At 51.9% G+C, this 25,204-nt stretch overlaps 10 protein-coding genes across 10 annotated transcripts; 7 read left to right on the top strand and 3 right to left on the bottom strand.

Moving 5' to 3' along the window:
- The first annotated feature begins 437 nt into the window (after nucleotides 1-437).
- BO86DRAFT_385989 (Cnl2/NKP2 family protein) lies at nucleotides 438-1,797 on the top strand. The gene has a single exon (XM_025671234.1). It carries the CDS (start codon nucleotides 773-775, stop codon nucleotides 1,355-1,357), a length of 585 nt encoding a protein of 194 aa, XP_025531590.1. The 5' UTR covers nucleotides 438-772; the 3' UTR covers nucleotides 1,358-1,797.
- Nucleotides 1,798-2,193: 396 nt separating this feature from the next.
- BO86DRAFT_376028 (Ctf8 family protein) lies at nucleotides 2,194-2,655 on the top strand (the record flags this gene model as incomplete). Its single annotated transcript, XM_025670510.1, has 1 exon — nucleotides 2,194-2,655. The coding sequence occupies one exon, from the start codon at nucleotides 2,194-2,196 to the stop codon at nucleotides 2,653-2,655; it is 462 nt and encodes a 153-aa protein (XP_025531589.1).
- Nucleotides 2,656-2,923: 268 nt separating this feature from the next.
- Nucleotides 2,924-4,425, top strand: BO86DRAFT_164290 (4-hydroxyphenylpyruvate dioxygenase family protein). The gene is made up of 3 exons (XM_025666446.1): nucleotides 2,924-3,729; nucleotides 3,787-3,951; nucleotides 4,019-4,425. The coding sequence occupies exons 1-3, from the start codon at nucleotides 3,071-3,073 to the stop codon at nucleotides 4,401-4,403; spliced, it is 1,209 nt and encodes a 402-aa protein (XP_025531588.1). The 5' UTR covers nucleotides 2,924-3,070; the 3' UTR covers nucleotides 4,404-4,425.
- A 695-nt stretch (nucleotides 4,426-5,120) lies between these two features.
- BO86DRAFT_385987 (Dabb family protein) lies at nucleotides 5,121-5,821 on the top strand. The gene is made up of 2 exons (XM_025671233.1): nucleotides 5,121-5,364; nucleotides 5,456-5,821. Exons 1-2 carry the CDS (start codon nucleotides 5,260-5,262, stop codon nucleotides 5,666-5,668), a joined length of 318 nt encoding a protein of 105 aa, XP_025531587.1. The 5' UTR covers nucleotides 5,121-5,259; the 3' UTR covers nucleotides 5,669-5,821.
- A 274-nt stretch (nucleotides 5,822-6,095) lies between these two features.
- BO86DRAFT_395983 (putative GTPase activating protein (Gyp5)) lies at nucleotides 6,096-8,788 on the bottom strand (the record flags this gene model as incomplete). Its single annotated transcript, XM_025673369.1, has 3 exons — nucleotides 6,096-6,158; nucleotides 6,219-7,160; nucleotides 7,214-8,788. The coding sequence occupies 3 exons, from the start codon at nucleotides 8,786-8,788 to the stop codon at nucleotides 6,096-6,098; spliced, it is 2,580 nt and encodes an 859-aa protein (XP_025531586.1).
- Nucleotides 8,789-10,098: 1,310 nt separating this feature from the next.
- BO86DRAFT_164220 (Rab geranylgeranyltransferase BET4) lies at nucleotides 10,099-11,621 on the bottom strand. Its single transcript, XM_025666445.1, has 4 exons — nucleotides 11,493-11,621; nucleotides 11,319-11,429; nucleotides 10,675-11,263; nucleotides 10,099-10,597 (listed from the first exon to the last, which is right to left on the bottom strand). The coding sequence occupies exons 1-4, from the start codon at nucleotides 11,499-11,501 to the stop codon at nucleotides 10,224-10,226; spliced, it is 1,083 nt and encodes a 360-aa protein (XP_025531585.1). The 5' UTR covers nucleotides 11,502-11,621; the 3' UTR covers nucleotides 10,099-10,223.
- Nucleotides 11,622-12,521: 900 nt separating this feature from the next.
- On the top strand, nucleotides 12,522-14,854 carry BO86DRAFT_354452 (WD40 repeat domain-containing protein; the record flags this gene model as incomplete). Its single annotated transcript, XM_025669581.1, has 3 exons — nucleotides 12,522-13,014; nucleotides 13,185-13,886; nucleotides 13,944-14,854. 3 exons carry the CDS (start codon nucleotides 12,522-12,524, stop codon nucleotides 14,852-14,854), a joined length of 2,106 nt encoding a protein of 701 aa, XP_025531584.1.
- A 462-nt stretch (nucleotides 14,855-15,316) lies between these two features.
- On the top strand, nucleotides 15,317-16,086 carry BO86DRAFT_385985 (uncharacterized protein). The gene has a single exon (XM_025671232.1). The coding sequence runs from the start codon at nucleotides 15,371-15,373 to the stop codon at nucleotides 15,752-15,754; it is 384 nt and encodes a 127-aa protein (XP_025531583.1). The 5' UTR covers nucleotides 15,317-15,370; the 3' UTR covers nucleotides 15,755-16,086.
- Nucleotides 16,087-16,297: 211 nt separating this feature from the next.
- On the bottom strand, nucleotides 16,298-19,360 carry BO86DRAFT_385983 (NUC189-domain-containing protein). The gene is made up of 2 exons (XM_025671231.1): nucleotides 18,620-19,360; nucleotides 16,298-18,559 (listed from the first exon to the last, which is right to left on the bottom strand). Exons 1-2 carry the CDS (start codon nucleotides 19,180-19,182, stop codon nucleotides 16,573-16,575), a joined length of 2,550 nt encoding a protein of 849 aa, XP_025531582.1. The 5' UTR covers nucleotides 19,183-19,360; the 3' UTR covers nucleotides 16,298-16,572.
- A 2,523-nt stretch (nucleotides 19,361-21,883) lies between these two features.
- Nucleotides 21,884-24,824, top strand: BO86DRAFT_164158 (putative transcription regulator BDF1). Its single transcript, XM_025666444.1, has 3 exons — nucleotides 21,884-22,088; nucleotides 22,150-24,220; nucleotides 24,282-24,824. The coding sequence occupies exons 1-3, from the start codon at nucleotides 21,985-21,987 to the stop codon at nucleotides 24,624-24,626; spliced, it is 2,520 nt and encodes an 839-aa protein (XP_025531581.1). The 5' UTR covers nucleotides 21,884-21,984; the 3' UTR covers nucleotides 24,627-24,824.
- Nucleotides 24,825-25,204: the final 380 nt, after the last annotated feature.

The raw sequence follows: 25,204 nt of genomic DNA, 5'->3' as shown, positions 1-25,204 counted from the left end.
GGACAAAGCCCCTTGGCAAAAGGAGATAAATCAGGTCAAAGTTACAAGTCTCCCAGCTGAGACGAGTTCAGCCGCTGAGGAGCTGTCTTGATCTTCTCAGAGAGAGAGAGAGAGAGAGAGAGAGATGTTTGGAGGTTGGCTAGGGTCAAGGTCAATGTCATGAAATTTTGATGGGGGTTGGTCAGATATCTCACATGCGATAGTAGCAGCCACAAGTCAATTTATCACGGGCGTAAATGAAGTGTCTTAAGATTTGGGGAGAAGATGAGCTGCAGGGATTGAGGTGGTGAGTGTTAGTTATGTTATCGCATGTCGCGGTTGGGGCAAGAAAGAGGAAGCCCGCGGGATCACCGTCTGTTGGAAGAAACGCGTCCGAAAGGGCAAGTCACGGCCTGGTGGCCTAAATTGGAACATTCGCCCTTCCTCTTCTTCCCTCTCCACCACTCCTTCGCTTACTCTTGGATATAACAAATGACCCTACGTGCAACCTTACAACCCCTCAAAGGCCACAGCACACAATAAAGTAACATTTACACTTCTATATGTTATTCTTGAATTGCTTCTCTTCCCCTTCATCGCTCACCTATATCACCTTTTCCAATTTCTGATTGGCTTGGAACGCGATTTGTCCCGATTAAGCGTAACACCACAGCCACCAAATTTCGTCCATCACTGAGAGAGAAACTGTCATTTTTGCCGGCAAGCAAGCGCTGAGTAATTCTAGCTCGTTTTATGTGACATAGCCGCGCTCCTTACGGCAACACGATCCATTATGGCACCTTCAGAGACAGCCATTCTGAGCAATTTCCTCTTGACCCCAGCTCCCTTGCCAACGATCATCTCGTTGCAGCAATTCACTGAGTTCTTTCCAAAGAGACTACGCTCTCATCCGCACATCAGGGTTCTCTATCGTGAGCTACAAGAGATTCGCGAGCAAGACATGGACCTAGTCAATGAGAACATTGACAAGGAAGCAGTTCAGGGCGAACGCCAGAAGGCAGAGCTCCGTAAATCCCTGATGAAGACAGGCATTGATGGCATCAGCTCAGCTGAGCAGCGCGAGATGGACATGGATGTTGAGCTGTTTGGGCAGACGACTTCTACGTCTAATTATCACTCAGTATCGAGTCTCCTCGCGGCCATGCAGACGGCATGCTCCAATGTGGAACACGAGGTGACCGAAGTCGACAAGGAAGCAAGCTCACTCCTGTCCGATCTCAATGGCCTGGTGGGTGACTTGAGTGATCTGCGGTACGGCAAGATGCAAGGCCCTGTAGGCATGACAGGCGAGGAGGGCGTCAACGAGGCCATACGGGGTCTTCAGAACCTTGAGAATGCCTGCTACCGCAACAGCTGAATGATCTCAATGGCATAATCTCCGTCTTCAGTGTATCTGTCAGTTTCCATTCTTACTTCAGATCACTACATAGCCGGTTGACTTAATGATCCGCCAACATAACCGCGCGCCGTCTATGATCAGCCATGGCGCTAGTCAACCTCTGAATCAGGATCCGCTAGCGCATTGCGTTATTATGCAGGAATACTGTGTCTTGAAGACACATTACTGTTGAAATTGCGCGAAGGAGAGGCTACTCGAATCGCACTCTTTCTGCATAGCCATTCAGGAAAACCTCGCTATTTTCGGCTCACAAACCCGGCCAGGTGGGCCAGGTCGATCCATCATGGACAGCACCAGCCATACCACTTCAGGTCGCTTTGTACCAAGAGCACTCAGCCTAAGTAGGGGCACGACTGAGCAGCTTATGGATTCTGACATAGTGTGGGCACATTTTCGCCAGGAGTCATAAATAGAATGAAATATTATGTCGCTCTTATGATTGCTCCTATCTCATCGAGCCCATTTCTGTATCCACACATAATTTCATTCGTAGCATTGATATCCAAGGATTTATAAATCACCGCAGTCGACGCTGCGCAAACATGATACTTGATTCATGTGATGACCAAATGTACTGTAGTCAAAAAAAGACCGCCGATAAGATACCGCGCGCGACAAATGCACGCCCGACGCGCTAATTACCCACCTCGGCTTCAGAGAACTCGACACTGACTTCCAACCCACCAGAACCAGCAGACATACTGCTCATTGCCGTGCAGAAACCTAATCAGTCGTGCTACCAGAGCATATCTCCGCCTCCGAATCTTGATTCTCGACTACCGCACTATCTCACAATGCCATCCATCACCCTCCATCCGCGCGCGTCGCGATCTCCCTCACGCGTCTCCAACCCTCTCCCCCAGCTCCTCCAAACGCCCTCCGGCCTGGCGCTCCTGGAACTTCAAGGCACGATCAACATCCCATCCCACGATGATCCCTCCCACTCCGCCGAATCTCCCGACGGGGCGTCCGTGTTCGAGACCCCGATCGGCAAGCTCATGTTCCCGGACTACTCGCCGCAGAATCCCGCGGACGACGCGGCCTGGATGAAGCGGGTCTACCTGTACGTCGGACGCTACCAACGCATAACAGGCGAGGTGAAGAAGCTGCCGAAGCCGCTGGCTCTCGTGCAGCGGAGGCCGGCGCCGGCGGCGGGTTCCGCGCGGGGGGGCGATAGTGACGAGTTGGAGGTGGTCGAGGTGGTGCGATACAAGATTTACTTCAAGAACCGACCGGAGCCGGTCAATGACCTCTAAGAGCGCGTGATCTTGGGACAGCACATGCTTGCTCCAAGCTACAGCAAGGTAGCTGCTGCAGAGCAATCTGGGGGATTTGTCCTGGTTCGGTTGAAACCCGCCTTGGCGGTGGCATGTCATGCAGATGTCAGAGGCTGAACCTTGTTGCTTGTCGTTGTCCAAACTCGCGGGGAGATGGTGAAAAAAAAAACCTTGCAGCGGGTGTCAAACAACGACGGCAATACAGTCTCCTATCATGGCGATATCGGAGCGGATCTGGCTTTCACGACATAACTCAAAACACGCGGGCAGAGATATAAGACATGATTAAAAGTGGGCGAGAAGAGGAGGTCTGGACTATGAGACGTGCTGTCTACCGGTGCACGGGCAAAGTCTATCTCCACTCTAATCGGTTTCTACGCGTTGTGTCCTTGCCATGGCTATTTTGTCGCAGGCCGAGGAGGACATCTCTCCTTCGAAACTGGGTCCGGAATACGTGGGCTTCGATCATATCACATGGTACGTTGGCAACGCGAAGCAGGCTGCAAGCTACTACGCCACTCGCTTGGGCTTCGAGCATGTTGCCTACCGGGGCCCCGAGACGGGGTCTCGCAATATCGTGTCCTATGTGGTTTCGAATCACGGCGCCACCTTTGTCCTTACCTCGCCCGTTCGTACTCCGTTGGAGACAGAGGGAGCTGTGTCCGAGCGCGATGAGAAGCCCTCTCTAGCTGAGATCCACGCTCATTTGACCAAACACGGAGACGGAGTCAAAGATGTCGCGTTCAGGATTAATGGTGATGTGGAGAGTGTCTGGAAGAGAGCGGTCGACAATGGTGCAACCTCTGCTGCGCCGCCTCAGAATCTAGTAGACGGAAGCAATGGCAGCATCAGCGTGGCTACTGTAGGGGCGTATGGAGACACGACACATACGCTAATCAGCCGGCAAGACTACTCAGGGCCATTCCTCCCCGGCTACAAAGCAGTGGTAGAGGAGGATTCCATCAATCGACTCCTTCCACAGATCGACTTTATCGAAATCGACCATTGCGTCGGCAATCAGCCTTCGAACGGTGTCGACTCCATAGTGAAGTAGTAAGTCTACCCGGTACATGCTGCTGAAGGATTGCATGCTGAACGCCAATACTGCAGCTATGAAGACTGTTTCGAATTCCACCGGTACTGGACCGTGGACGACTCGAGCATGTGTGGAGAGTACTCGGCCATGCGCTCCATCGTCGTCGCGTCACCCAATGAAGTGATCAAGATGCCCATGAACAAGCCAGCCCCGGGGAAGAAGAAGTCCCAGATCGAGGAGTGCGTACCGTCCCTAGCCCATCCACTGCAGACCGCAACCAGAAACTTACCATACTTCACGCAACAGATTTGTCGACTTCTACAACGCTGCTGGGGTGCAGCATATCGCGTTCCGAACGCACGATATCGTCACGGCCGGCAGCCGACTCCGGCAGCGCGGCATGTCCTTCCTGCGCGTCCCGGACGAGTATTATGTCGACCTGCGGCGGCGGCTGTCCGATAGTGGTCCGCGGATCGCAGAGGATATCGACCGATTGCGGGACCTGCACATCCTGGTGGATTTCGACGAGAAGGGCTACCTGCTCCAGATATTCACCAAGCACGTGCTCGACCGACCGACGGTTTTCCTGGAAGTGATCCAGCGCAACAACTTCGATGGATTCGGCGCCGGGAACTTCCAGGGTCTGTTCGAGGCCTTCGAACGAGAGCAGGCTCTACGGGGGAATTTGTGATTGGCATACGACATGTCGCGTTGCAGTCTGCACAAGGGATCTCGTTAGACCATCATAGAGGATGATCGAGAGGGAAGCAAGACAGGACGGTCCTGTAGGTAGGTAATATTCCGCAACGTCGGCAAGGAAAATAGCCGGGGTGGGCGCGGCGGAAAGGGAGCGCGAGGAAAGAATTCCGCGGTCGAGTCGTCGTCATCGATGGCCCCGAGTATAGCAGCAGTCACTGGGTCCACACAACAACAGGCAAGAACAATAGAAGCACCACATGAATACCAAATCATACAGCAACCTCTGCATAGCCATTCCCAAGTATCTCGTCCAGTAAATCACCATCTCACATTAGCCCCGATGTACAGTACATACAATAAAAACCCCAGGATCATAACCCAGACCCGACCGTACCCGACGCCAGCCGACATCCGTCGGAAAGTTCCCCCCTTCCTTCCAGCTCAAGCTACTGTAGTGTGAGCATCAACAATCAACGCAATTCACCATTGCAGGACTATAATCCCACCAAGAAGTAACTAACCAAGACCCGAGTTCCATCTTACCTAGGCTAACTAGTAACCACCAACAAAAGCCCCCACCAGAATACTGCACTATACGGTACTATTCCCCATTTCCCTGGACTAACTACCCCGCAACCGCCTATACTCTGCCCCGACGGGATAACTACAATACATAAAGCCCCTGCCCTCTCCCACCCCCCCCACCTTTCGCCAATCTACTGTACATATACCTCACCTCTGTTTCCTAACCTAGTTCCTTACACGAAACAAACCCTCAAAGCAATACCTCCACCGGCATCCCAACAAGAACCTTCTTGGTGATTTGAATGCTCCGCACCCTCCCCAAAATGGCCCCCGCCGTCGAACGCATCACTCTATTCAAGATCCCCGACGAGACGGCCCGGGACCGCGTGCTCGAGCAGTACAAGGTGCTTGCGAAGACGGCCGTCAAGGTACATAGCTATTTCCGAAACACTTGTTCTACTTGCCGGGTGGAGTTTTACGAAACACAACAAGATACTGACCCTGAAACCGGCGATCTAGGACGGAAAGCCATACATCGTCAGCGCGGCCGCGGGCCCGTCGTTCCCCGACCCGCGCAACAAGGGCTACAATCTGAGCGTCAAGACGACGTTTGCCTCGCTGGAGGATATGAAGTACTATGATACCGAGTGTGAGGCGCACAAGGCGCTGAAGGCGGTGGTGGGACCCGTGCGGGAGGATGTCTTGACGACGTACTTCGAGAGTGTTCTATGAATGTGAAGGAGATCAAAGGGACAGGTGATTTGTGTGAGGTCTTTCTTCTCAACAGGAAAGGGATGTTTATCTGAATATACTCTACTCAGACACTCGTGTTGTATGATTTAATATCCAATTCATGAATCAGTTCCATGCATGCATGCTGGAGCATAGCTGAATGCCCTGGTTTCGCTGCCGAGTCGAGCAGAAGTGAAGATGAAAACATAAACATGAGACAACTAACATGGTCCTCGCCCATCATGCCCTGGGATTAAAAGTACAGGGTACCCAAGAGTTTTGCCCTCCTTGTCAGCCGTTTAAAATGTACAATATGGTTCAGAAACCGTCAAGGAGACCGAACGAGGAAAGCAAGGGGAAAAAAGCAGCGAAGCCAGCAACTACTCCTCCATCACTGAATTCTAGCCCAGAATATACAACCCGCAACTTAGTCGAGAGCCTTGCGTAGGTCACTCCATTTCTGTTTGAGATTCTCGTGGTTTTCATGAATCTTTGAATTCGTTAAGTCAGCGTTGTACTGTGGGAACCGAATGACCAGAGACAGACTCACCTCGGCCCATTTCATCTTGGCCTGTACCAGCTCCTTCTCCATCTCGGCCATCTGCTCGACCATTGACCGGTTCTCATTTTGAACCTCAAGGTTGCGTTGCATGATGCGGTCCATCTCTGTGCGCAGCTTCTCCTCAACCTCTGCTGGTTGCTTGTCCACTACAATCTTGAGCTCTTTGACTTGCATCTTCAATGCATCATTGATGTCTGTCAGCTCTTCGTTTTCGACCTTGATGTGAACCAGTTCTGACGCGAGCTGAACATGCTCCTTGTCAGAAGCCTCGTTCTGCTCCTCCAACTGGCGGATCCGGGCACTTTGCACGGCCACAGTGTGCTTCAAGTTCTCGAGCTCGACCTCGCGCTCCTTTTCCGTCCGCACCTTGTCCTCCCACTCAGCCGTGTACGTACTGACCGTCTCTGGTTCTAAAGGTATAGCGCAAGCGTCCTGCACCATGATATCCGCGCGATAGACTTCCTTGTCGGCAGCGCCCGAGCTTCCAAAGAAGCCGGACTCCAGGATCGAGGAGGGAGTCGGTTGCCTGTCGATGTAAACGTCGAACAAACGCTCTTTCAGGAACGTGGTCAGAGGTGCCATGTCCTTCATCTCCAAAAGCGCGTCTGCATTTCGGCGCATGATGGCGAGAGCGAACTTGAGAATAGCGTTCTCAAGGCCTTCATCGAATATGAGATCGTAAACACGAAGGACTAATTGTAGAGGGAACCTATAAGCAAACAGAGTGAGAAACCACTGTGTTGCGTACAGCTGGGGAGGTACACCGCGTCGCCGGAGGTGACAGTAGAGGGCCGGCTCGAAGTCCTCCAGCAGACGCTCAAAGAGATACAAGCAGCGGTGAAGACCAGGCATCTCCTGGATAAACATCTTCCGCAAACCATACTGATTCATGAGCTTGACCAGAAGTGTGAATGCCTCCGCCTCGTCCATCTGCAAGACCGTCAGTGTAACTCATTGGTCTTTTAAGTAATTTGGTGACATACGTTGAAGAGCAAGGGCATGACAATGAAATTCATTCCCTGGGCGTATCCCACCCCCTCATCGTACAGGGCATACGCCTTGCACAGCCCAAACAAAGCCTCCTGGTTCCCTTGCGAAACAAAATAGCGCGAATAACTCGTGCGAGCGCCCAAATCGCGTCGGATTGTCTTCTCCAACTTTTGCAACGCCAATGCATCCTCCTTCGCTTTCTTTGCTTGTTCCTTGGCCAGCCGTTCGGAATCGAGTTCATGCAAAGGGCTCGAGGAGCCATTGACTGATTGTGCCAGAGAGGCGGACCGCTCTGAGCGAACCGAAGAACGAGATGACGACCTTGCAGAGTCTTTTTCGCCTAGTCCACTGGCCGAGCCGTTGCCAGGTCGCTGCTTCTCCTTGTCTGTACCACGGGCAACAAGTTCTCGGTACACCTCTTCCAGCTCGGGGTTGCGGCTGTCAGCCAGGACTTGCCAGATCACCCCTCGAATAGTTTGCGGAATTCCTCGTTTGATGGCGGCATTAAGCTCCTCCGAATTCGCCCCTTTCAGCGCTTGTGGACCACGATTGACTAATTGCTGCCAGAGCTCCCAGTCTACCGGTGCAGACGCATCTGTCGCTGAGGCTGAAAAGCCTGCGACTGTACCCGGCGGCAGATTTGGATTCACGGTCGACGTACCATTGGAGGGTGAAGCTGCGGATGGAGTAATGCTCGTGTAGCTGTCGCCTTCTTCCGGGATACTCGGAGGGCTCCCTGCGGAGTGACTAATACTGGCCCGTCCTGACGTGACACTCGCTTCGTCGTTCTCCGATACAAGACCTTCGTCACGCAATCTGAGCTGTTTGAATTGATCCTTCAGGCTGCTTCGTCGAGGCCTCCTTGAGCCGGCGCCGTCCGCATCTTCTCCATCGTGGTGTCGACCGTCAGGATTGCTGGAGAGCGTGGAAATCGACGCAGCCGTGTTGCGGCGGGGCTGTGGTGGAGGCGATTTGGCCTCCTTGTTGGATGACGAGCTTCGAGAAAGCCATGCGAAGGGGCTGGTGAACGAACGGGTTGGTGGTGGGGGTGGTGCAGGAGCGGCCGCTTTGTTCGTGGAAGCACCATTGGACAAAGCATTGGTCGATCCCTGAAGGCGCGAGCTCTGCGAGGAAATCGAGTCTCTAGATACAATTGGTGGAGGTGTGCCAGATTTGAGCTCCTGGCTCAAGCGTTGGTTCTCAAGCGACTCTTCTTCCTCCTTATTGCTGGTAAGGTTCACCTCGTCAAGGGAAGTAGTCGACAACCGATGCGCGGTCAGCAATGGTGACTTCTTGGTCTTGCGGGGGGTATCCTCTGCTTCAGATTTTCTGTCTACACTGGCGGCATCGCTCTCTTCGACGTTTTCCGAGTCCTCTTGGGAGCTTTGGGAGCTTATAGGTAGTGGGGGTGCTTCCGTCAATTGAGGTGTTACAATCGATCCACTCGGAGGACTGTCTGTCAACGATCGGGAGGAGGAACTCTTCGGGATAGAGACGCTAAGATCAGCGTGTGAAGTCGGAGATTCAGGTGCATCATCGAAAGATTCCTGGTACAAATAAGTTGTCATTATGGGGCCCTCAAGGATATCGAATATATTCGGGTCGAGAGGTCAGAGGCTCACTCCTTCGTAAGTTTCGCTATTGCGTCTGGAAGACGACATATTTTAGACCCGACCACCTGGGGGGGGCCGAAACTATGTAAGACCAGTTGGTTTCCAGATTTGAATTTCCAATTGATACAACGAGGCTGAATACACGCGCGATACGTGGGGGGGGAGCGATTGAGGAGGTCAGGACTGCGAAATTTCCATGATAGGGAGGAGGTGGAGGCAGGCGGAGATGGGACGGTAGCCACCGACCGCTGTTAGAAGAAGAAAGAAATTAATTCTGGTGGTGGAGAGAGGTGAGGAGTTGAGACTGGAGACTCGAGGGAAGGAGGAAGGGGGGGAAAGTGCACAGCGAGAGGTTGGATAGACGAACGGGAGATGGGGATGAATGGAATGGATGGACCCAGAAGCCAGCGGGTGGAATTCTAGGACCGTGCCACGGAACTAGGAAGATCGGTTCCCAGCAAGTTAAATCCAGGAGGTTGACTCCCTTTTTTTTAGGTGTAGTTGAAGACAGGTTGCAAGAATACACAATAGCCAAGTAGAATGGAAGGAAGAAGGTGAGAGGCAAAGTGAGAGTGAGAAGAGCAGCAAACTAGAAGAGGAGGCGGACAATTCCCGACTAGGCAGTCTCGACTCCGCGTAATTCGTAGTCTCTCTATTATTGTGTATTGTGATTGTGATTGTGGTATGAATGGATGACTGGCTGGCTGACTGACTCTTGCATGTACAGTACGGAGTACAGTTCCCCCCTTAAAACTAGCTGTGTAGGTCTGGTACCGTTGGTGTACTCCGCACTAATCAATTACTAGTCAGGAGAAGAAGACTTTTGACCACTTGGAAGACCAGCTGATTGCCAAACTAAAAATAAGAGACAGGAGAAGTTCTAATCAACAAAGACAAGGTGAACACCGTTTTATTGAACCTCCAAGTCTGCAGGCAGCATTTTTTGTATTTTTATCTTACTCTCTTTCTCTCTTTCTTTTTTTTCCCATGGGGACTGACTCGTGGGTTGATTCTTTTGGCTATCGATCGATATCAAAGGGAAACATTCCTTCCCAGAGCCACATCTATTATTCTGAAACTCACCAACAATCCATTATTATTCACACCCACTCCCTCAACAGCTGCCGTCTCCACCGACTAAGAGCTACGTATATATATGTATTCCGCTATCTTTAGTTGGTTACATCGGTGTCTATGACGATATGTGGGACACAGAAGCATAATAGCTAAGCAAGGATTGATTGAGAAAGGGACCAGGGAATGGAAAAAAAAAATAAAAAATAAAAAATAAAAAATGACATAGAAAATCAAGTCTCATAAAGAATATCCCGAAGATGGCGTTCTATCTATCAGACTCCAGATCGGTTGACAAGGGATGATCATGATCGGCTCAGCAGGCAAGTGACTGTTCAAAATCCAGCCACCGTTGCTGTCGCAGCGGGTCCAGCTTCTTCAACTCCGCAAGCCACTTTAACACCGCCCGTTTCTGCGTATCAGCGGGAGTGATTCCCTCCACCTTCCACGCCAACAACGTACAGTCGATCAAGGCTTGGTAGAGATATTTACAGTCTTCCGCCCCATCTAGCATGTCTTCGATTTCTTCAATCTCTTGTCGGAGATATTCCAAGCGTTCCGAGTCACTGAGATTCGGTGCCATTGTCTGCGCCGCTACCATCGGATCAAAGACGCACATTAAGTTCTGGTGGTAGAACCACAATGACTGGTCATATGGGTCGCACAAGGCACGATGGACCAATTCCAACTCTTCCGAAATGACATGTTAGCATGCCCACGCAGTAAGACGCTTGTGTCTGCGCCACACGGCGGGAAATGTAACATACCGTCATCGAGCATCTTTCTCCGCTCCTCATCGCTGGCTGATCGCTCGTTTAGCAGTCGCTGGATCAATTTGGTACGATAGTGCCAAGCAGAGAAATTCGACAGGTTGGCGCCGATCATCTTCTTTGCGTAGTCAAACTCAGCCTGGGTCATGTCTTCGCTGGGCTGCTCAGCGGACTTGAGCTCCCGAAGAGTCTCTATGACAAATCGTCTGTAACCCCAGCCGTGGAAGTTCCTACTGTCAAGGTTGAGCATCTTGCCTACCAGGCCCAATTCCTCTTGCCAGAATCGACGGGAGATTGAAGCAGGAAGAAGACGCTTGGCTTCGTCCAAAAGCCAGACGCGGTAATTCCAAATCCAGTAGCACTTGGGAAAACTCTTGAGCAAGGGAATAAGGAATAGCAGGTCGCTCTTGATCAAGGAAGCGATCTGTTCAGCTCCTGTTTCGTTGGAGCCGCTAGATTCTGCACGCGAGAATTCGCTTCGCAGGACTTGACGACGATAGTTCCATATCGTGTAGTACTCAGGGTTGCTGCTTAGCAGTTCGGATATTTTCTGTAGAGTCTCTGGTGTGTACTGCTGTGCCGCAACCTGATCACCACCGTTAGATCACGCTACATGGAGATGTACGATTGCATCGACGCACCTTTTCTCGGACTGACTGTTCGAGTTCTCGATACTTCTCGATCTTGCGAAGCTCTTGTTGGCGAGCTTCTTCAGTCCGCTCCCCTCTACGGGCGTATCGAGGAATCCCATGCTGTAGTTGCATACAGGGTCAGTTTGGTGTGCGCGAATGAGCCAGCAAGAATAGGTACGTCACTTCAGTCATTATAGATTAAGGAAGACTTTTTGGGGGTGTTTTTTGTCAACAAGTGCTTCCTTGTCCAGCTGGATTGCAAATAGGATGGCGGTCACTAAGGTTATCGATAAGAGATGACCTCGGAGCGAGTGAGCACTCAGTATGTGAAGCGGCGACTATTCCCAGTCCACTTACCGAGTCCCTGGTTGCCTTTCCAGGCGAGCCGCAGCCACTTTCCTTATCTAGATGAGTCACGTGTTCTACTCTATACAGCCAGTCTACTTTGCATTCAGCGGAGATATCATGGTTAGTCTCTTCTCTCTGACTATTGCCAACTATCACTCCGCCATGCTGTTCTTTGGCAGCATGGCAGTATATCAATAAGAGAGCCCCGGCTCATTTCTTGGCCTCACGAACTTTACCAAAGACACAGTAACTAACAGCGTTCTTTATATATCTGGGGAATACCATCCGCGCACCCTCAACTGCTTGTTGTCTCAAACCGAGGCAGAGAGAACAATGACCTTAAGCACTCGCTCATCGCGAAGCTCAATGCTGACAGCCTCTCATTCTCATTCCGATCCTTCTCTACCCAATCCATCGGCCAATGGAGGTGGGCGAGTACCATCATTTCACCTGTGTGCGAGTGCCCCATCACTGTTGGAGCCCGTCACTCATTCCAAACTCAATATACATACTCCTCTACCTGGGTCAAAGAAACTGCAAGATGCCAAGAGCTTGGAGTTCTCTCCTCTCAAACCGGGAAACAGGCGTTCGTCCGCCCCTCATGCGAATGCTTTGAGGGCTTCAGACCACGCGTTGTCTACCTTAACAACAGGGCCGACTAGGAAAACTCGATCCAAAATAAGACTTCCCGTGCACTACAAGCCATCTGACTGCAGTATGAGATGTGGGCTGCCTGATCGATATATTCCCTTGCGAGAGTCCAACTGCGCGCCCACAACACCAATTCATATAGTCAAGAAACCGCGAGAATTATCGCCAGAGGAGAAGCTACTGCGACGACGACCGCCTAGAGATGATCCGTTCATGCCGTCACACCTTCCAAGATATTTCAGCGGTTCCAAGGTAGCGTCAAATCGCATTTGCAGCACTCACTATCGTCCTCACCTTGTCATCGAGCCTGCCTATACTGGAAGTGATCCGTCGTTCCGCGACTCCAGAGACATCTCGAGACAAATCAGCTATGGAGCTGTCTGGAATGTCGGAGGAAACTCTGCCGCCTTGGGTCGAGCATCTACGACAGTCGCTCGTTGCTCGGGCTCTCATTTCGCCAGTGGCACTACTGCTCCCATGTTTACTGCTAAATTCTTACCCCAGACTGCGGCGAACGAGGAACGCGAGAAACATAAATCCAGGGTGGCACTTGCTTTGGACTTTGATCCGGCAACGAGACTTATACAAAGCAGTAAGCCCTGGTCACTGCTCCGCGGTTTGCCGAATCCAGCTCCTTCGGACTACGAAAGATTCTCTCCCTTTGTGTGGAAGGATAATGCCTGGAAACGGAATGGGAGAGATCTGTGTAAGTCACAGTTCTGCTCACAAGGTCAACCGAGTGCTTGTGTGGTTTCGCATTGTTCTAGCAACGAAGCTCCTGGTAGACTGCTAATTATCTTTTGTCGTCCTTTTGATATCTATTTTGAGCCTCTCAGAGTCCCGAGACGTATGACTGATCATTGAGCCCACTGTCAGGGATGCCTGTATCCAAGCCGAGTAAACGAGTCGTCCCCAATCGTCCATTTCGCATTCTAGATGCGCCCCTCCTTCGCGATGACTTTTATTGCTCAACATTGGCATATTCACCCACATCCGGTATTCTTGCTGTCGGTTTGGGTCACCGCGTGTATTTGTGGTCCGAAGACCTTGGGGTACAGCATCCTCCCCTCAGCGATCAGCATCCCTCCAACTACGTGACATGTTTAGCATTCTCCTCTGACAATGGCGGCAAAAGTATACTGGCTGTTGCAAGACAGTCGGGGATGTTATTTTTGTGGAGTGTCTTCGACGCTGAGGTCCGATTTGAGATTAGCCATCCTGAGAGCATTACATGTGTGGCATTCAAGCAAACCAAGTCCCGCAGAGCATCAGAACGATTCCGCAATATGGAAGTTGATGTCGAGGATCTGGCTGTAGGAGATGATCTAGGGAACATATGGTACTACTCAGTGGAGTGGCCTGATGATGAGATATGGGACCGATATGACTGGAACGGAGCCATGACCTTGCTCGCCAAAATAGCTGCTCACACACAGCAGATCTGTGGAATCAGTTGGTCACCGGATGGCTCTTTTCTTGCAACAGGGGGTAATGACAACTTTTGTCTGCTATTTGAGCTCCAGACTATCCTTCCTCCGCGTGAACTCAATCTTTCGGTTCAGACTGATTCGTCATATCGTTCCTCACACCAATCCGCGCGCCAGTCAGGCCAGTCCGGAGGCACAGAAGGCACAGGTTCGCTCTCTAATCTTACAACAGAGGCCGGCAGGCTCCACCACCGAAGACGCAGTCTCATCAGCAACCTGCTTCCACCCTGGGCTTTGTCATACGTTAGACCTTTTACCACATCGCTGCTGAACCATACGGGGTCTTTGATCTCCGGTGGTGAAAAAACAATCATGGTTCCAGCCAACCGTCAAAAACATCGACTAATCCATGGGGCGGCGGTGAAAGCGATTGCATTTGCTCCTTGGCAACCATCCCTCCTGGCCACCGGTGGAGGATCAAACGACCGAACTATCCACTTCTACCACGCCCCGACGGGTGCATGTCTGGCCACAATTCATGTATATGCACAAGTGACGGGCTTGATTTGGAGCAAGACCAGGCGGGAGATCGTGGCTACGTTCGGGTTCGCCCAACCAGAGCACCCCTACCGAATTGCGGTATTCGCTTGGCCGACTTGTGAGCAGATCGCTGCAATTCCTTGGGGGCCGCACGGAAGCAGCTGGGAAAGCGCAGATAATGACCTCGTGGTCGATTGCGGGCGGGCACTCTGCGCTGTCAGTTACCCTGGAAGACCCCATACTTTTGAGCATGAAGCTTCGGGCGAGGTTGAAGATGAGGGCGTGTCGAGCACAGCAAATCAAGACCGGTTAGCCGGGCAAAGCCGATATCAGCCGAGTCGACGCCGTATGAGTCGCGCCTTTGTACGGCCGCGCGCTAAGGAGGGAGGCCTATGGTGTTCGCGCACGATGCACGAAGGCTGCATCATCGTAGCTTCCAGTGATCAAAGCGTCAAATTTCATGAGGTGTGGAGCGGATCTAAGCGAAGCACAGCTGCAGTGGCGGGCTCTTTTGGGGGCAGTGGCATCCTTGAGGGTTTGGAAGGTCTAGAGAAACCGGGGGATGAAATCATTCGTTGATACCAGCGATCCTGATACCAGTGCGACGTGGATCGCGAAGCTTGCCGTAGGTGCATATCATTATTACAACCCGCTAACTACTAAATTGTAGTCACCCATTATTCTTTCAATGAGATCTCTCTGGCATGCATACCTCATGGAGGATGGGAACCCTCCTGCCTGTGGAATCGGACCGGGCCGACGATCCTTGCTGCATGGGTTTTGTTCATACATCAATAGCGCGTCTAAACTGACTCAAGCCTTTTTCACCGCGATCTTGCATTCCGGAACCAATGATCATCAATAGACTTACTTGGAATAAAGAGCCCACTGTGCTGTGAATTCAATTACTCGGATATTTTCAGCCCTCGGGTGGCACGTCATCAAAATTCTTATCATATATGTAGCTCATCGCCTACAGCATCCTGCCTCTTGTACTCCGTACAGTGCTCAGTACTACAGCATTTCAACCACTCTATTTCCCTCCATACCCACCGACCTCAATCAAGCCTTGCTTCGGACCTGCAACCATCCACAATGGGCGTATTCACCACTATCACTATCAACCTTATCTCAAGCATCCTAGCCCTCAGCACCACTGCCCTAGCATCAGCAGCAGCAGCCACCACCACCACCACCACAAACACCACAACGACTACCGATACTACATTCCCCAGCACCCTCAACATCACCACACTCACAGCCCACAACAACCACTCCGTGCTCGAATGCTGGGCCCTGCAACCGGGCTACTCCCTAACCTCCGAGGCCGGCGTCTCCGGCAACGCCGTCCTCAACCTAGGCCGCATCACCGGCAACGCAACCAACATCCTCATCCCCGCCCACTATGACGGCGGCCAACACAATGCTCCCGCGCTGCAGTATGTTGTTTCCCCTCTCACCCACCAACATAGACCATAAAACCCATCACCATAAAGTCAAGTCACACCTCTCCTTCCCGTATCGTTCCATGTTCTGAGTCGCGTGTACTGTACTGTACTGTCCCTAAAGTAACATGCCCCGAAACAAACCAGATGGGTGATTTTCCTTTCCGGCGTGGCGCATATCACGCTCCCGACCTCGGAGGATGAGGCGTGGGTGACCGGGGGCAAGAACGGGGCGATCCTGGCGCTGGACACTAAAGAGGTGAGCGCGGAGGGCCATGCGACGACGTATCCGTCCGGCGAGATGACGGTGGCGGTGGAGGTGCCCTTGTCGGAGGTGCCGGCGCATCAGGTGGTGCATTCGGGGGCTTGTGAGGAAGGGGGGGAAGATGCTGGGGTGATTTGAGTGTGTTGGCTTATGGGATTGGTATGTCACGTGGCTGGAGAGATATATATTTAGGGTTGCATTAGCCGGGGGATGAGATGAAGAAAGATAATTGATATATATTCACATATTCACACTACCCCTTCCTTCCCTCCTTTTTGATTTTCTCACGCCCTAATTCTAGCACAAAACGACAAGAAAAAAAAAAAAAAAAAAAAAAAATCCCAATTACAACCAATCAAAACATGATCCTTTACTCGTAACTCAACACATCCCTCCCTCTCTCTCTGTACTTTTTAGGTTGATGGCAATAATAGAACATCCGGGAAGAATGACACCAACATTACTGTTGCCTGATGAAGAACGGGGGTATAAAATCTAATGGTAGGAGAGGTAGGTGAGGTGGTAGAAAATGGGATGACAAGGTGATGAGAGTGAACAAAAAAAAAAGAGAGAATTTGATCTATCGCCTATTTTCTGCCTGTCTTCTTGCCCTTGCCTCGTCCACCACCGCCACCGCTGGCCAGCCGGGCCTTCTTGGAAGGCGGAGGCTGAGGGGCGGAAGTGGCCTCGTCATCAGACTCTTCCTCGTCCTCCGTGTCTGCGATGAAGTCCACCATGGAGCCGACGCTCTCGGCATCCTCGGCATCCTCGTCTTCGTCTTCCTCGAGGGACTCTTCCGCATCCGAGGAGCCAGCGGACTCTTCCGCCTCGACATCGAGGATGTTCTCGTCCTCGTCCTCCTCTTCCTCGCTGCCTTCTTCTTCATCCTCGGAAGAGTCTCCACCGTAGTGCACGCCGTTCATCATCGACTCCTCCTCGTCGTAGGTCTGGTCGCGTATCGACTTGGTGCGGGGTGTGACGGTGTTCTTGTTCGCCTCGGCGTCGCTGTCCTCGTATTCGTCCTCCTGTCCCTCCACGTAAATGATGTTCTCCTCATCCTCGCTGTCCATGGGTTCTTCACCGTTGTGAATCGACCGTCTTAATCCGAGCTGGGCGTCCAACATATCGAGCTTGCCCTTGAGCAGGAGCAGCGAAGGAAGGCTTGAAGAGCGCTGCTCCATGATCTTGAAGAGGGTCGACATCCGCTTCAGAAGCTCGGGCTTACCAGCAAGAGCTCCACCGTGCGCGACGCAGGTCCATTGAACCCAGACGAGAAGGTGCCCGTAACGGCCGGGGCGACCGGAAAGGCGCTCTGCAAGTTTCTGAAGGAGAGTGGCTGCCAGGGAAGAGTCGAGGCGTTGGATGGTAGTGCGGATGATAGAGAGGTCGCCGGTGTGGAAGCATGACTCGAGCATAGCGGTATCGTTGGTCTTAAGAGACTGAGTGAGAACGGTGGACAGTGACACGCCCGAAGGGATTTGCTGGATCGCGGCGTTTGGCTTTCCGGGAATCAAGGATCCCATATGCACGTCGTCCTCGAGCTCGGCTTCAACGTCAACGATTTCCTGGTTAGCGCGCACAAGCTCACCGAAAGACGGCTCGCCAGTCTCCTCCTCTTCGTCCTCGGAGCCTGACTCTTGCTCATTACCCATTTCAACATCGCTGTCCTCCTCCTTCTTCTGCAACTGCTTCGAGGGCTTCTCGTTGTCGGCGTCGGAGTCGGACTCTTCTTCGCTATCGGCCTGGGAAGCAGCATCCTCCTTAGAATCTTGCATTTCGATGTCATCTTCAATGATGTTTCCCTGCTCTACCGTGGCCCTGGACTGGTCGACATCGTCTTCTCTGGCGCTTCTTGTTCCGTTCGTGGTGACGGAACCCAAAACTCCGCCAGTCTTGGTTCTAGGAAAGGTCCTAGTGCCAGTGAACAACACCTCGTCGGTTTCCTCATCGAGCCATTGGATCCGCTCGAAGACAGGAACGACACCACCGTCAGCCCAGACAACAACCAGGTCGGAACCTTGGAACGTCGCTGCCACAACTGACACAAGCGCCTCGGAAGTAGCAGACATGGTGACCTTGATCGATGCCTCTGCTCTCCTGATGGCCTGCTTAGATCTGGCCCTCTGTTGAGCAGCACCCTTGGCAGAAGTCTGCTCAACGGGCGTTACGAATGGCCGCGTGAAGAGTTCAATCGTGCCATCCTCAGTCACAGCGGCGAGAACTTGCTTCTCTACCTGTAGAGCATCGCCGCTCTTTTCGACGCCGGTATACAAAGCTAGGGAGCTCACACCCTGCTCAGCCACAAGGTTCATGACAAGTCCCTGTTTCTCGGCATCGAAGACATTAATGTAGCGATCACTATCGGATACGAGGAACAATCCCGTCCCTGCAGACTCTGCTGAAGATGTGAAGATTTGTCTGATAGGATTGCGCATAGCATCGAACGACACAGGCGGTTCGTCCTTCTCCACGCTAACAATATACGGCGTTTGCGAGGCGCAGATGACATGGGGGTTAGAAGGAAGCGGACGCGAGAGTGTATTATATGTCGACGTGGAAGGTAGATGAACGGTTCTGAAGACATGATTAACCGAAAGAATGACCTTGGTAAGAGGTGACTGGGGCTGAATTTACCTTGTCCTCTGTCCGGTGCGGAGGTCCCACTGCACTAGCTTGCTATCTCCGCCAATGCTCCAACCCTCCTGTCCGGGCCGACTGATAGTAAACTTGAAATCTTTGATTCCCTTGTCGTGTCCACCAACAAGTGTGCCGACAATCTTATCATCGACAGGCGAATACATTCGGATCTCAGAAGTGTTGGTTCCAAAGGCGACGACGACATCGCCCTGATCGAAAGCGCCCCCATTGATATCGGAATTCCTCTTTCTCTTCTTCTTCGATTGATCCTTGTCCTTCTGGCGACCGGCGAAATAACCCCAGTCTAGTGAGGTCACAATCTCCTTAGGACCCAAAACATGCTCGCACTGTAACCGTCCTGTGTTCGTATCGTGAATGCGGAGATGCTGAGCACCAAGGCCTTGGATGACCGACGCGAAGAGTGTCAGTTGGTATTCTGATGGAGCGAAAGACGCCTTCAAGATTGAAGACTGATTTCCGATCTGTGTCGATCCTGTTACCGCGGGCGACGCAGCGGTGGAAGTTTTCGAAGCGGCCGGACGAGACGCTTTCTTGGCCATTTTGGATGGACTCTGCGGGTGGAATCAAGGCGATAAATGGAAATGTGTCCGTGTCGCGAAGGAGGTAGCAGAAGGCGATAAAGAGCCTGACCCCACAGCAAATTCGAGCGACAACTTCTTGACTCTGAAAGACTGTTGTGCTGGTCGACCGTCGCCGACTTTCTGGACCCAAGTTGAGGTTGCTGAAGAGGAAAAAAAAGTTCTGTAGAGATGCGCTTGGCCTGTTGCGGTTTAGCCGCCCGTGATCGAGTTCCGCTCCGGGTGTCTTATCTAATCCTCCGCTACAGCCAAGCACAATTGTACGGAGGAGTGAGGTGCCGGTACGTAGCCTTCTTCCTCTAATCAACTTCTTGTCCCACAAAATCTTACGTGCAGAGAAGAATAGGCCGGAAAAGAATACCCTGGTATCCCTCTGATACAACTTACGGTTGAGAATCTCATGCAATGCTTTTCATTCTCATTAGAAGTCATCAACAGCCTCAAATCACACTTACCGTGCAGGGTCTTGAGAGCCAGAGAGCCCTGGAAGACAGACCATTCCCGCTTCCAACGTATCTCGACCCCAAGCGCCGATGCTTTCGATGAGACCAGGGGAAACTCTGCGCTTTGCTGTCATTTCATTTCTTCCCTGTGATCACCATCGCAGTTACTCGCGCTGCCAGGGCGGCAATTCCCGGGTTACCTGCCAACAGCCAGTTGGTTAGATTAGCCATGGTTACAGGAACAGATGTGCCACAGCCTTCAAATCTTCAAGTCCCTCTTCTCCCTGAGAACAAAAAATTCTCAACTGCTACAAGACATGACCGACCTAATGGAGCAACCCAACAGTATGGCTAATCAAAATAACAGGCGCCATGGTTTGTGAACGGCTGCCTAGACGAGTCATCCTTTCGAGAAGCGCCGAGCGACCGGAAATCGATATGTGTCATACTCATCGAAACCCATGACCTAAAGGCGTCATGTCCTCGGTGAGGTCCAGCGTCTGATTTGATGATAGTGGCGGGAACCTCTACGAATCTCTCACCTCCACGACACAAACACACTGTTTCCAACTCATCGATGCGCGTTCTTATGAGCATGACAAATCCGTTAAATCCGTTGAATGTTCGGACCTGGCCACTCGGAGATTTGATTTGCAACGACCCAAGGGGCTGGTTACATCAGCATTCGGACTAAACCGGATGCGATGCAAGGAGGGCTCAGGGCTCAACCCTGGGGTTACACCAGGTCAGCAGACCAACACATCCTGGCTTCGGGCGGCCAGCAGGTCTGTAAGCTTCCCATTAGATCCATGATGCATCCTCCCACCGCTGAAGGCCTAACACACTTTAATCGGGTATGTCATATCTGATCTCACTTGGCCAAGGTACCATAGTGATGTATCTGGTCGATGGACTCACAGGGTGCATATCGGTAGTCCCACCTTTCAGTGATCTGGATCAGTTGCTTTTGTTTTCGAAGGTGCCGTCCTCATCCATCACTCACCGAGTGGACAACCTCGAATTTTTTTTTTTTTTTCCTTTTTACCATTACACTCTCTGTCTTGGTGTCTGGCTTCGAGGATGTTTCCGACAAAGACCAGGGTCGGATACGACCAATAGTAACCGGAAATCCGTCGAACGCGTCATCGGCGAACCAATGAGGAGGTGTAGAATGGCTTGAACTAGATAAATTGGGACTAGCGTAGCAGATGGAGTTAGCGGCAGAGAGCGGACGGGCGCGACGCGGCCGTTCGTACTTAAGGATTCTAGCACCCCCTCCGACTTTCTCTGTCTCTGTTTCTGGAGCTGAGAGCTGAGAGCTGCGCGCCGGTCACGCTTTTCCCCTACTTTACTACCATACACACCACACCCCCCATTCCCTCCTCCTCTTCTGACCGCCCTCCACCTCACTCGCCTTTCTCTGCTTCTTAAGCTGTTGCAGCCTGTATTATCCTCGGTTGCCCCTGGATATTACTCACGCGTCTTGTATCGCGTCGCGCGCTCACCCGTTCGATCCCAGCCACAGCTATCTACTGCAGCTGCTTATTTTATTTGGGATAAATTTATTTTATTTTTTCTTTTTTTACCCTTGGGGTTTTATTATTTTCACCTTCCCCCTTTCCCCTTTCTTATTATTATTAGCAACGACTTCCGTCCAAGCTCCCGAACCCAATTCCATCCGTGTCCTTCCCTTTCTCTTCACCAACGCGTCGCCAAAACCTTTCATCGGCCTAAGGCACGAACAAGGGCACGTGTGTTGATTGACGGTTGAACATCTCAACAACTCCAGGCCTTCAGTGACTTTCCCTTGATTGCCATCTTATCTCAATTCCTCTTCATTCCCCCTGTTCCCATACGGTTCTGATATCGTTTTCTTTTACATCCGTCTGGCGCCGCTGCCTTCCGCTTAGCTAACCCACGCTTGCCGCCCACGTGACTACTGCATTTACCGCTCGCCGCCTCTTGGCGATATAAGTACTTGCCCAGTGCCTTGTCGCATTCTCCACATTTGCGACCCGCGCTAATCTTCATCCTTTCCTGTATCTGCTGCAACTCCCGTGGCGTCGCATCAAACTGGGACTGCTCATTCAACCGGTTTTCCCTTCTGTCATCTGTCATCTAATCAGCTTACTTGCTCGCCCGCTTATCGAATCCATTCATTAGTCTGTGATAGCGCAGAGTGTTACCTATTCAGTTGATTGTTGTTGCCGTCGCTTCCTAAAATCCTTGGGTAACCGAGACTCTCATCGGAATCGCCGCCTGCTTAGATTTTTTGTATCTCGGCCACCCCAAGGCGGGCTTTTCTTCACAGCGACCTCAAATGGCGACGCCGCCTCCGGAGGCCCCTTCTGACTTCAAGGAGGAGAAGCCTCAACTGCCGCCGTCGCCCAATGGAGTCTCGCCTGCCGGTGTCGATCGCACAAGGTACGTATCTTTGCAACTTCACTTGTCATTGTCTACGCCTCGTCGCTGACCATCGTCATAGTTCCCAAGATGCTGTAGTCGGTGTGAAGCCCGATGCGCCCGTCAACGGTGCTGAGAAGCCCTCGGAAGACACGAAGTCCGCTGCTGTCAATGGTCATGGTGCCGAACAAACTGTCGTCGCAAACGGTCTGTCTGCAACCGCTTCTCCACCCAAGTCGCCTTCTCTGCCGAGTACAGACACACCCACACAGCCAGCCGTCGCGTCCGAAGATAAAAAACCTTCAAACGTGGATTCAGTTGCGACTGGCGAGGGAGACAAGGCTACTGCAAGTAACAGCGCATCTGTTACTGAGAAGGCTCCGCTCACGGGCGCGGACACCCTTAGTCCCAAAAACACACAGGCGTCACCGGATACGTCAAAGCCATCAACTGATACGTCCGATGCCAAAGTGGAGAGCACTGCACAGTTATCACAGAATATTGGATCTGTGAAAACAGAACTTCCCCACCATCCTTCCACCAGCCCGTCCAAAAGCGATGCTGCTAGATCTATTCCTGCAGTGACGCCTCTTCCAAGCGTTGACCACGAAATGCGTGACGCTCCGGTGGTTCCAGCGTCCCCGACGAAGGTGACGAGGGAGCGAGAGACTGATCATGGTGATGAACCCGCTGCTAAGCGAACCAAGTTTGGCGGAGAAGGCGCGTCGTCAACCGACTTTAAGGCTCCTAGCGCACCTACACCGGCTCATGAAAGCCGCTCCACTGGCTCGAGCAATGGATATGGTGGGATCACCAAGGTTCAACACAAATTTTTGCTCAAGTCGATTACGAGCCTGAAACGCATGCACGACTCGCGATTCTACCGAGAACCCGTGGATCCGATCAAATTAAACATTCCCCATTATCCGCAAATCATCAAGCAGCCAATGGATCTAGGAACCATTGAACGGAAACTCAAACTGAACGAGTACAGAAGCGCACAGGCTGTGATAGATGATTTCAGACTGATGTGCCAAAACTCCTTAACCTTCAACGGCCCCGATCACTTGGTCACAATTGAGGGTCAGAGACTCAGAGGAACTTTTGAGAAGCAGATGCACAATCTCCCCAGACCTGATGAGCCGGAAGAGAAGAAGGCAAAGAAACTCCCTCCCAAGACTTCGGCAGCCCGTCGAGAACCCCGGGCGGCGCCGAGCCCTGGTACGGCACGCCCTACCGGCAACTCTCCTCAGTCCACTACTTTCGCTCTAGGCCCGGAGGGTTTGCCACTGATTCGTCGTGACTCTGCTGCCAATGCAGATGGTCGTCCCAAACGCTCCATCCACCCCCCCAAGCGTGATCTTCCCTACGCTGCAAAGCCGAAGAAGAAGAAATACCAATGGGAGCTGCGCTTCTGTACCGAAGTATGCGAGGAAATGTACAAGCCCAAACATTTCAACTACGCCGCGCCTTTTTACTATCCTGTTGACCCCGTCGCTCTCAACATCCCTACCTACCACAGCATCATCAAGAAACCGATGGATCTATCTACTGTACAGACCAAACTGAAGGCTGGTCAATACGAGAACGCCAGAGAATTTGAATTAGATATGCGCTTGATCTTTAAGAATTGTTTCAAGTTCAATATCCCCGGCGATCCCACATATGTTGCCGGCCAGCGTCTGGAAGAGATATTTAACCAAAAATGGGCTCAAAAGACCCGGTATCTCGAAACCCACGAACCTCACCCTGAGCATCAGAGCGCTGCAGAGTCTTCCGAGGAAGAGAGTGAAGAAGAGGCGGAGGAAAGTGATTACGATGCGGAAAAACTCAGTCTGCTGCAGAAGCAGATGGAAGAGATGTCTCGTCAGATTGAGGCCATCACCCAGAAGAAGAAGAAGACTCCTCCTGGCTCCAAGAAGATCAGCAAGTCCAAGCCTCCCTTGAAGAAGGAGGTCAAGAAGCCTGGAAGTGTAAGCTCGAGCAATGTCAAGAAGGACAAGAAGATCAGCACCAAGAGTACCAAGCCTGAGAAGCAGCGCTGGGTCACCTACCAGGAAAAGCAGATCATTTCCAATGGAATCAGTAGTCTTCCCGACAAGAAGATGCAGGAAGCGCTCAAGATTATTCAGAGCAACGTCCCGGCTCTTAAGGTATGCTATCCCCCCTTTCCCTCACCGTGAAGATGGGCCGTGAAGCTAACATTTGGAAAAGGGTACACAAGAGACAGAGATTGAGCTTGATATCGATGAGCTTCCCAACGAGGTTCTTGTGCTCCTGCTTCGCTTTGTCAAGAAGAACGCGCCTCATGTGATGGAGGATGAGGAAGTTGCAACTCCCATTGCGGCGACTTCCACTACGACTGCTGCCCCAAAGCCCAAGAAGAACAAACCCATGAGCAAGTATGAGCAGGAGGCGCAGATCAACATGCTCGAAAGCAACTTGTCGCGCTTCTCACAGGGAGGTGGTGGCCGCTCACCCGACCCTGTCCCCTCTGTCGAGGCCAATGAGAGTAGCGATGATTCGGAAGATGATTCTGAGGAGAGCGAGGAGGAGTAAGTGCCTGCTAGGCAGGAAGCCTGCCATTTATCTACCATGGGGCTTTAGCCGATGGTGGTATACGCTCCTACCACTTGAAGCCATTGCTAGTCTCATCTCTCACCATCGCACACCCTTTACTCTTGTTTGTCTTTTTTGCCATGTTCTCCATACAATAATGAGCTACCGTTCGTTTCTTAAGTCATTTCTCTTTTTTCCCTAGCGACCCCTTTGACATCTGGAGGATGGCTCGATGTGTCCCTCGGACTCTCCAAAACTGTACATAAGGCGAGGCCGGGGGATGCGCCGGGTGATCCGCATAACTGTCGACCGCACAGCGTGACAATGTTGGAAGATTGAGTTTGCTTTCATTGGACAGTCGTCGGTTTAGCCTTGAGCTGGCGAAACGACCAGTTTTCAGGCAACGGTGATTGGATTCAGTGAGCAAAGCGTGGTGGGAGTGGTGAGGGTTTGTGTATGATTACGAAAGAAACGTGAAAACGGAAGCGATTGCGAAGCATTACTTGTGCTATACAGGCCACGTTGGTCTTCAAATGAACATTTTCTCCGTTCGTAATCGTATGGAACAGTCTGTGGTA

The sequence above is a fragment of the Aspergillus japonicus genome (assembly GCF_003184785.1).
Source record: "Aspergillus japonicus CBS 114.51 unplaced genomic scaffold BO86scaffold_5, whole genome shotgun sequence".
Lineage (NCBI taxonomy): Eukaryota > Fungi > Ascomycota > Eurotiomycetes > Eurotiales > Aspergillaceae > Aspergillus > Aspergillus japonicus.
Note: the sequence above shows the minus strand (reverse complement) of the source record. Positions and strands in the feature narration are given on the sequence as shown.

Bases quoted from the DNA above. Each gene is read 5' to 3' on its own strand.
- BO86DRAFT_164158 (XM_025666444.1), top strand. From the start codon at position 21,985: ATGGCGACGCCGCCTCCGGAGGCCCCTTCTGACTTCAAGGAGGAGAAG. The intron at 22,089-22,149 runs GTACGTATCTTT...CCATCGTCATAG, and splicing joins GCCGGTGTCGATCGCACAAG to TTCCCAAGATGCTGTAGTCG. The intron at 24,221-24,281 runs GTATGCTATCCC...CATTTGGAAAAG, and splicing joins GCAACGTCCCGGCTCTTAAG to GGTACACAAGAGACAGAGAT.
- BO86DRAFT_164220 (XM_025666445.1), bottom strand. The intron at 11,264-11,318 runs GTGCGTCGATGC...GGTGGTGATCAG, and splicing joins AACAGTCAGTCCGAGAAAAG to GTTGCGGCACAGCAGTACAC. The intron at 10,598-10,674 runs GTATGTTACATT...TCATTTCGGAAG, and splicing joins GAGAAAGATGCTCGATGACG to AGTTGGAATTGGTCCATCGT.
- BO86DRAFT_385987 (XM_025671233.1), top strand. From the start codon at position 5,260: ATGGCCCCCGCCGTCGAACGCATCACTCTATTCAAGATCCCCGACGAG. The intron at 5,365-5,455 runs GTACATAGCTAT...CCGGCGATCTAG, and splicing joins TTGCGAAGACGGCCGTCAAG to GACGGAAAGCCATACATCGT.
- BO86DRAFT_164290 (XM_025666446.1), top strand. From the start codon at position 3,071: ATGGCTATTTTGTCGCAGGCCGAGGAGGACATCTCTCCTTCGAAACTG. The intron at 3,730-3,786 runs GTAAGTCTACCC...CCAATACTGCAG, and splicing joins GTCGACTCCATAGTGAAGTA to CTATGAAGACTGTTTCGAAT. The intron at 3,952-4,018 runs GTGCGTACCGTC...TTCACGCAACAG, and splicing joins AAGAAGTCCCAGATCGAGGA to ATTTGTCGACTTCTACAACG.
- BO86DRAFT_385985 (XM_025671232.1), top strand. From the start codon at position 15,371: ATGGGCGTATTCACCACTATCACTATCAACCTTATCTCAAGCATCCTA.
- BO86DRAFT_385983 (XM_025671231.1), bottom strand. From the start codon at position 19,182: ATGGCCAAGAAAGCGTCTCGTCCGGCCGCTTCGAAAACTTCCACCGCT. The intron at 18,560-18,619 runs GTAAATTCAGCC...TCATGTCTTCAG, and splicing joins CGCACCGGACAGAGGACAAG to AACCGTTCATCTACCTTCCA.
- BO86DRAFT_385989 (XM_025671234.1), top strand. From the start codon at position 773: ATGGCACCTTCAGAGACAGCCATTCTGAGCAATTTCCTCTTGACCCCA.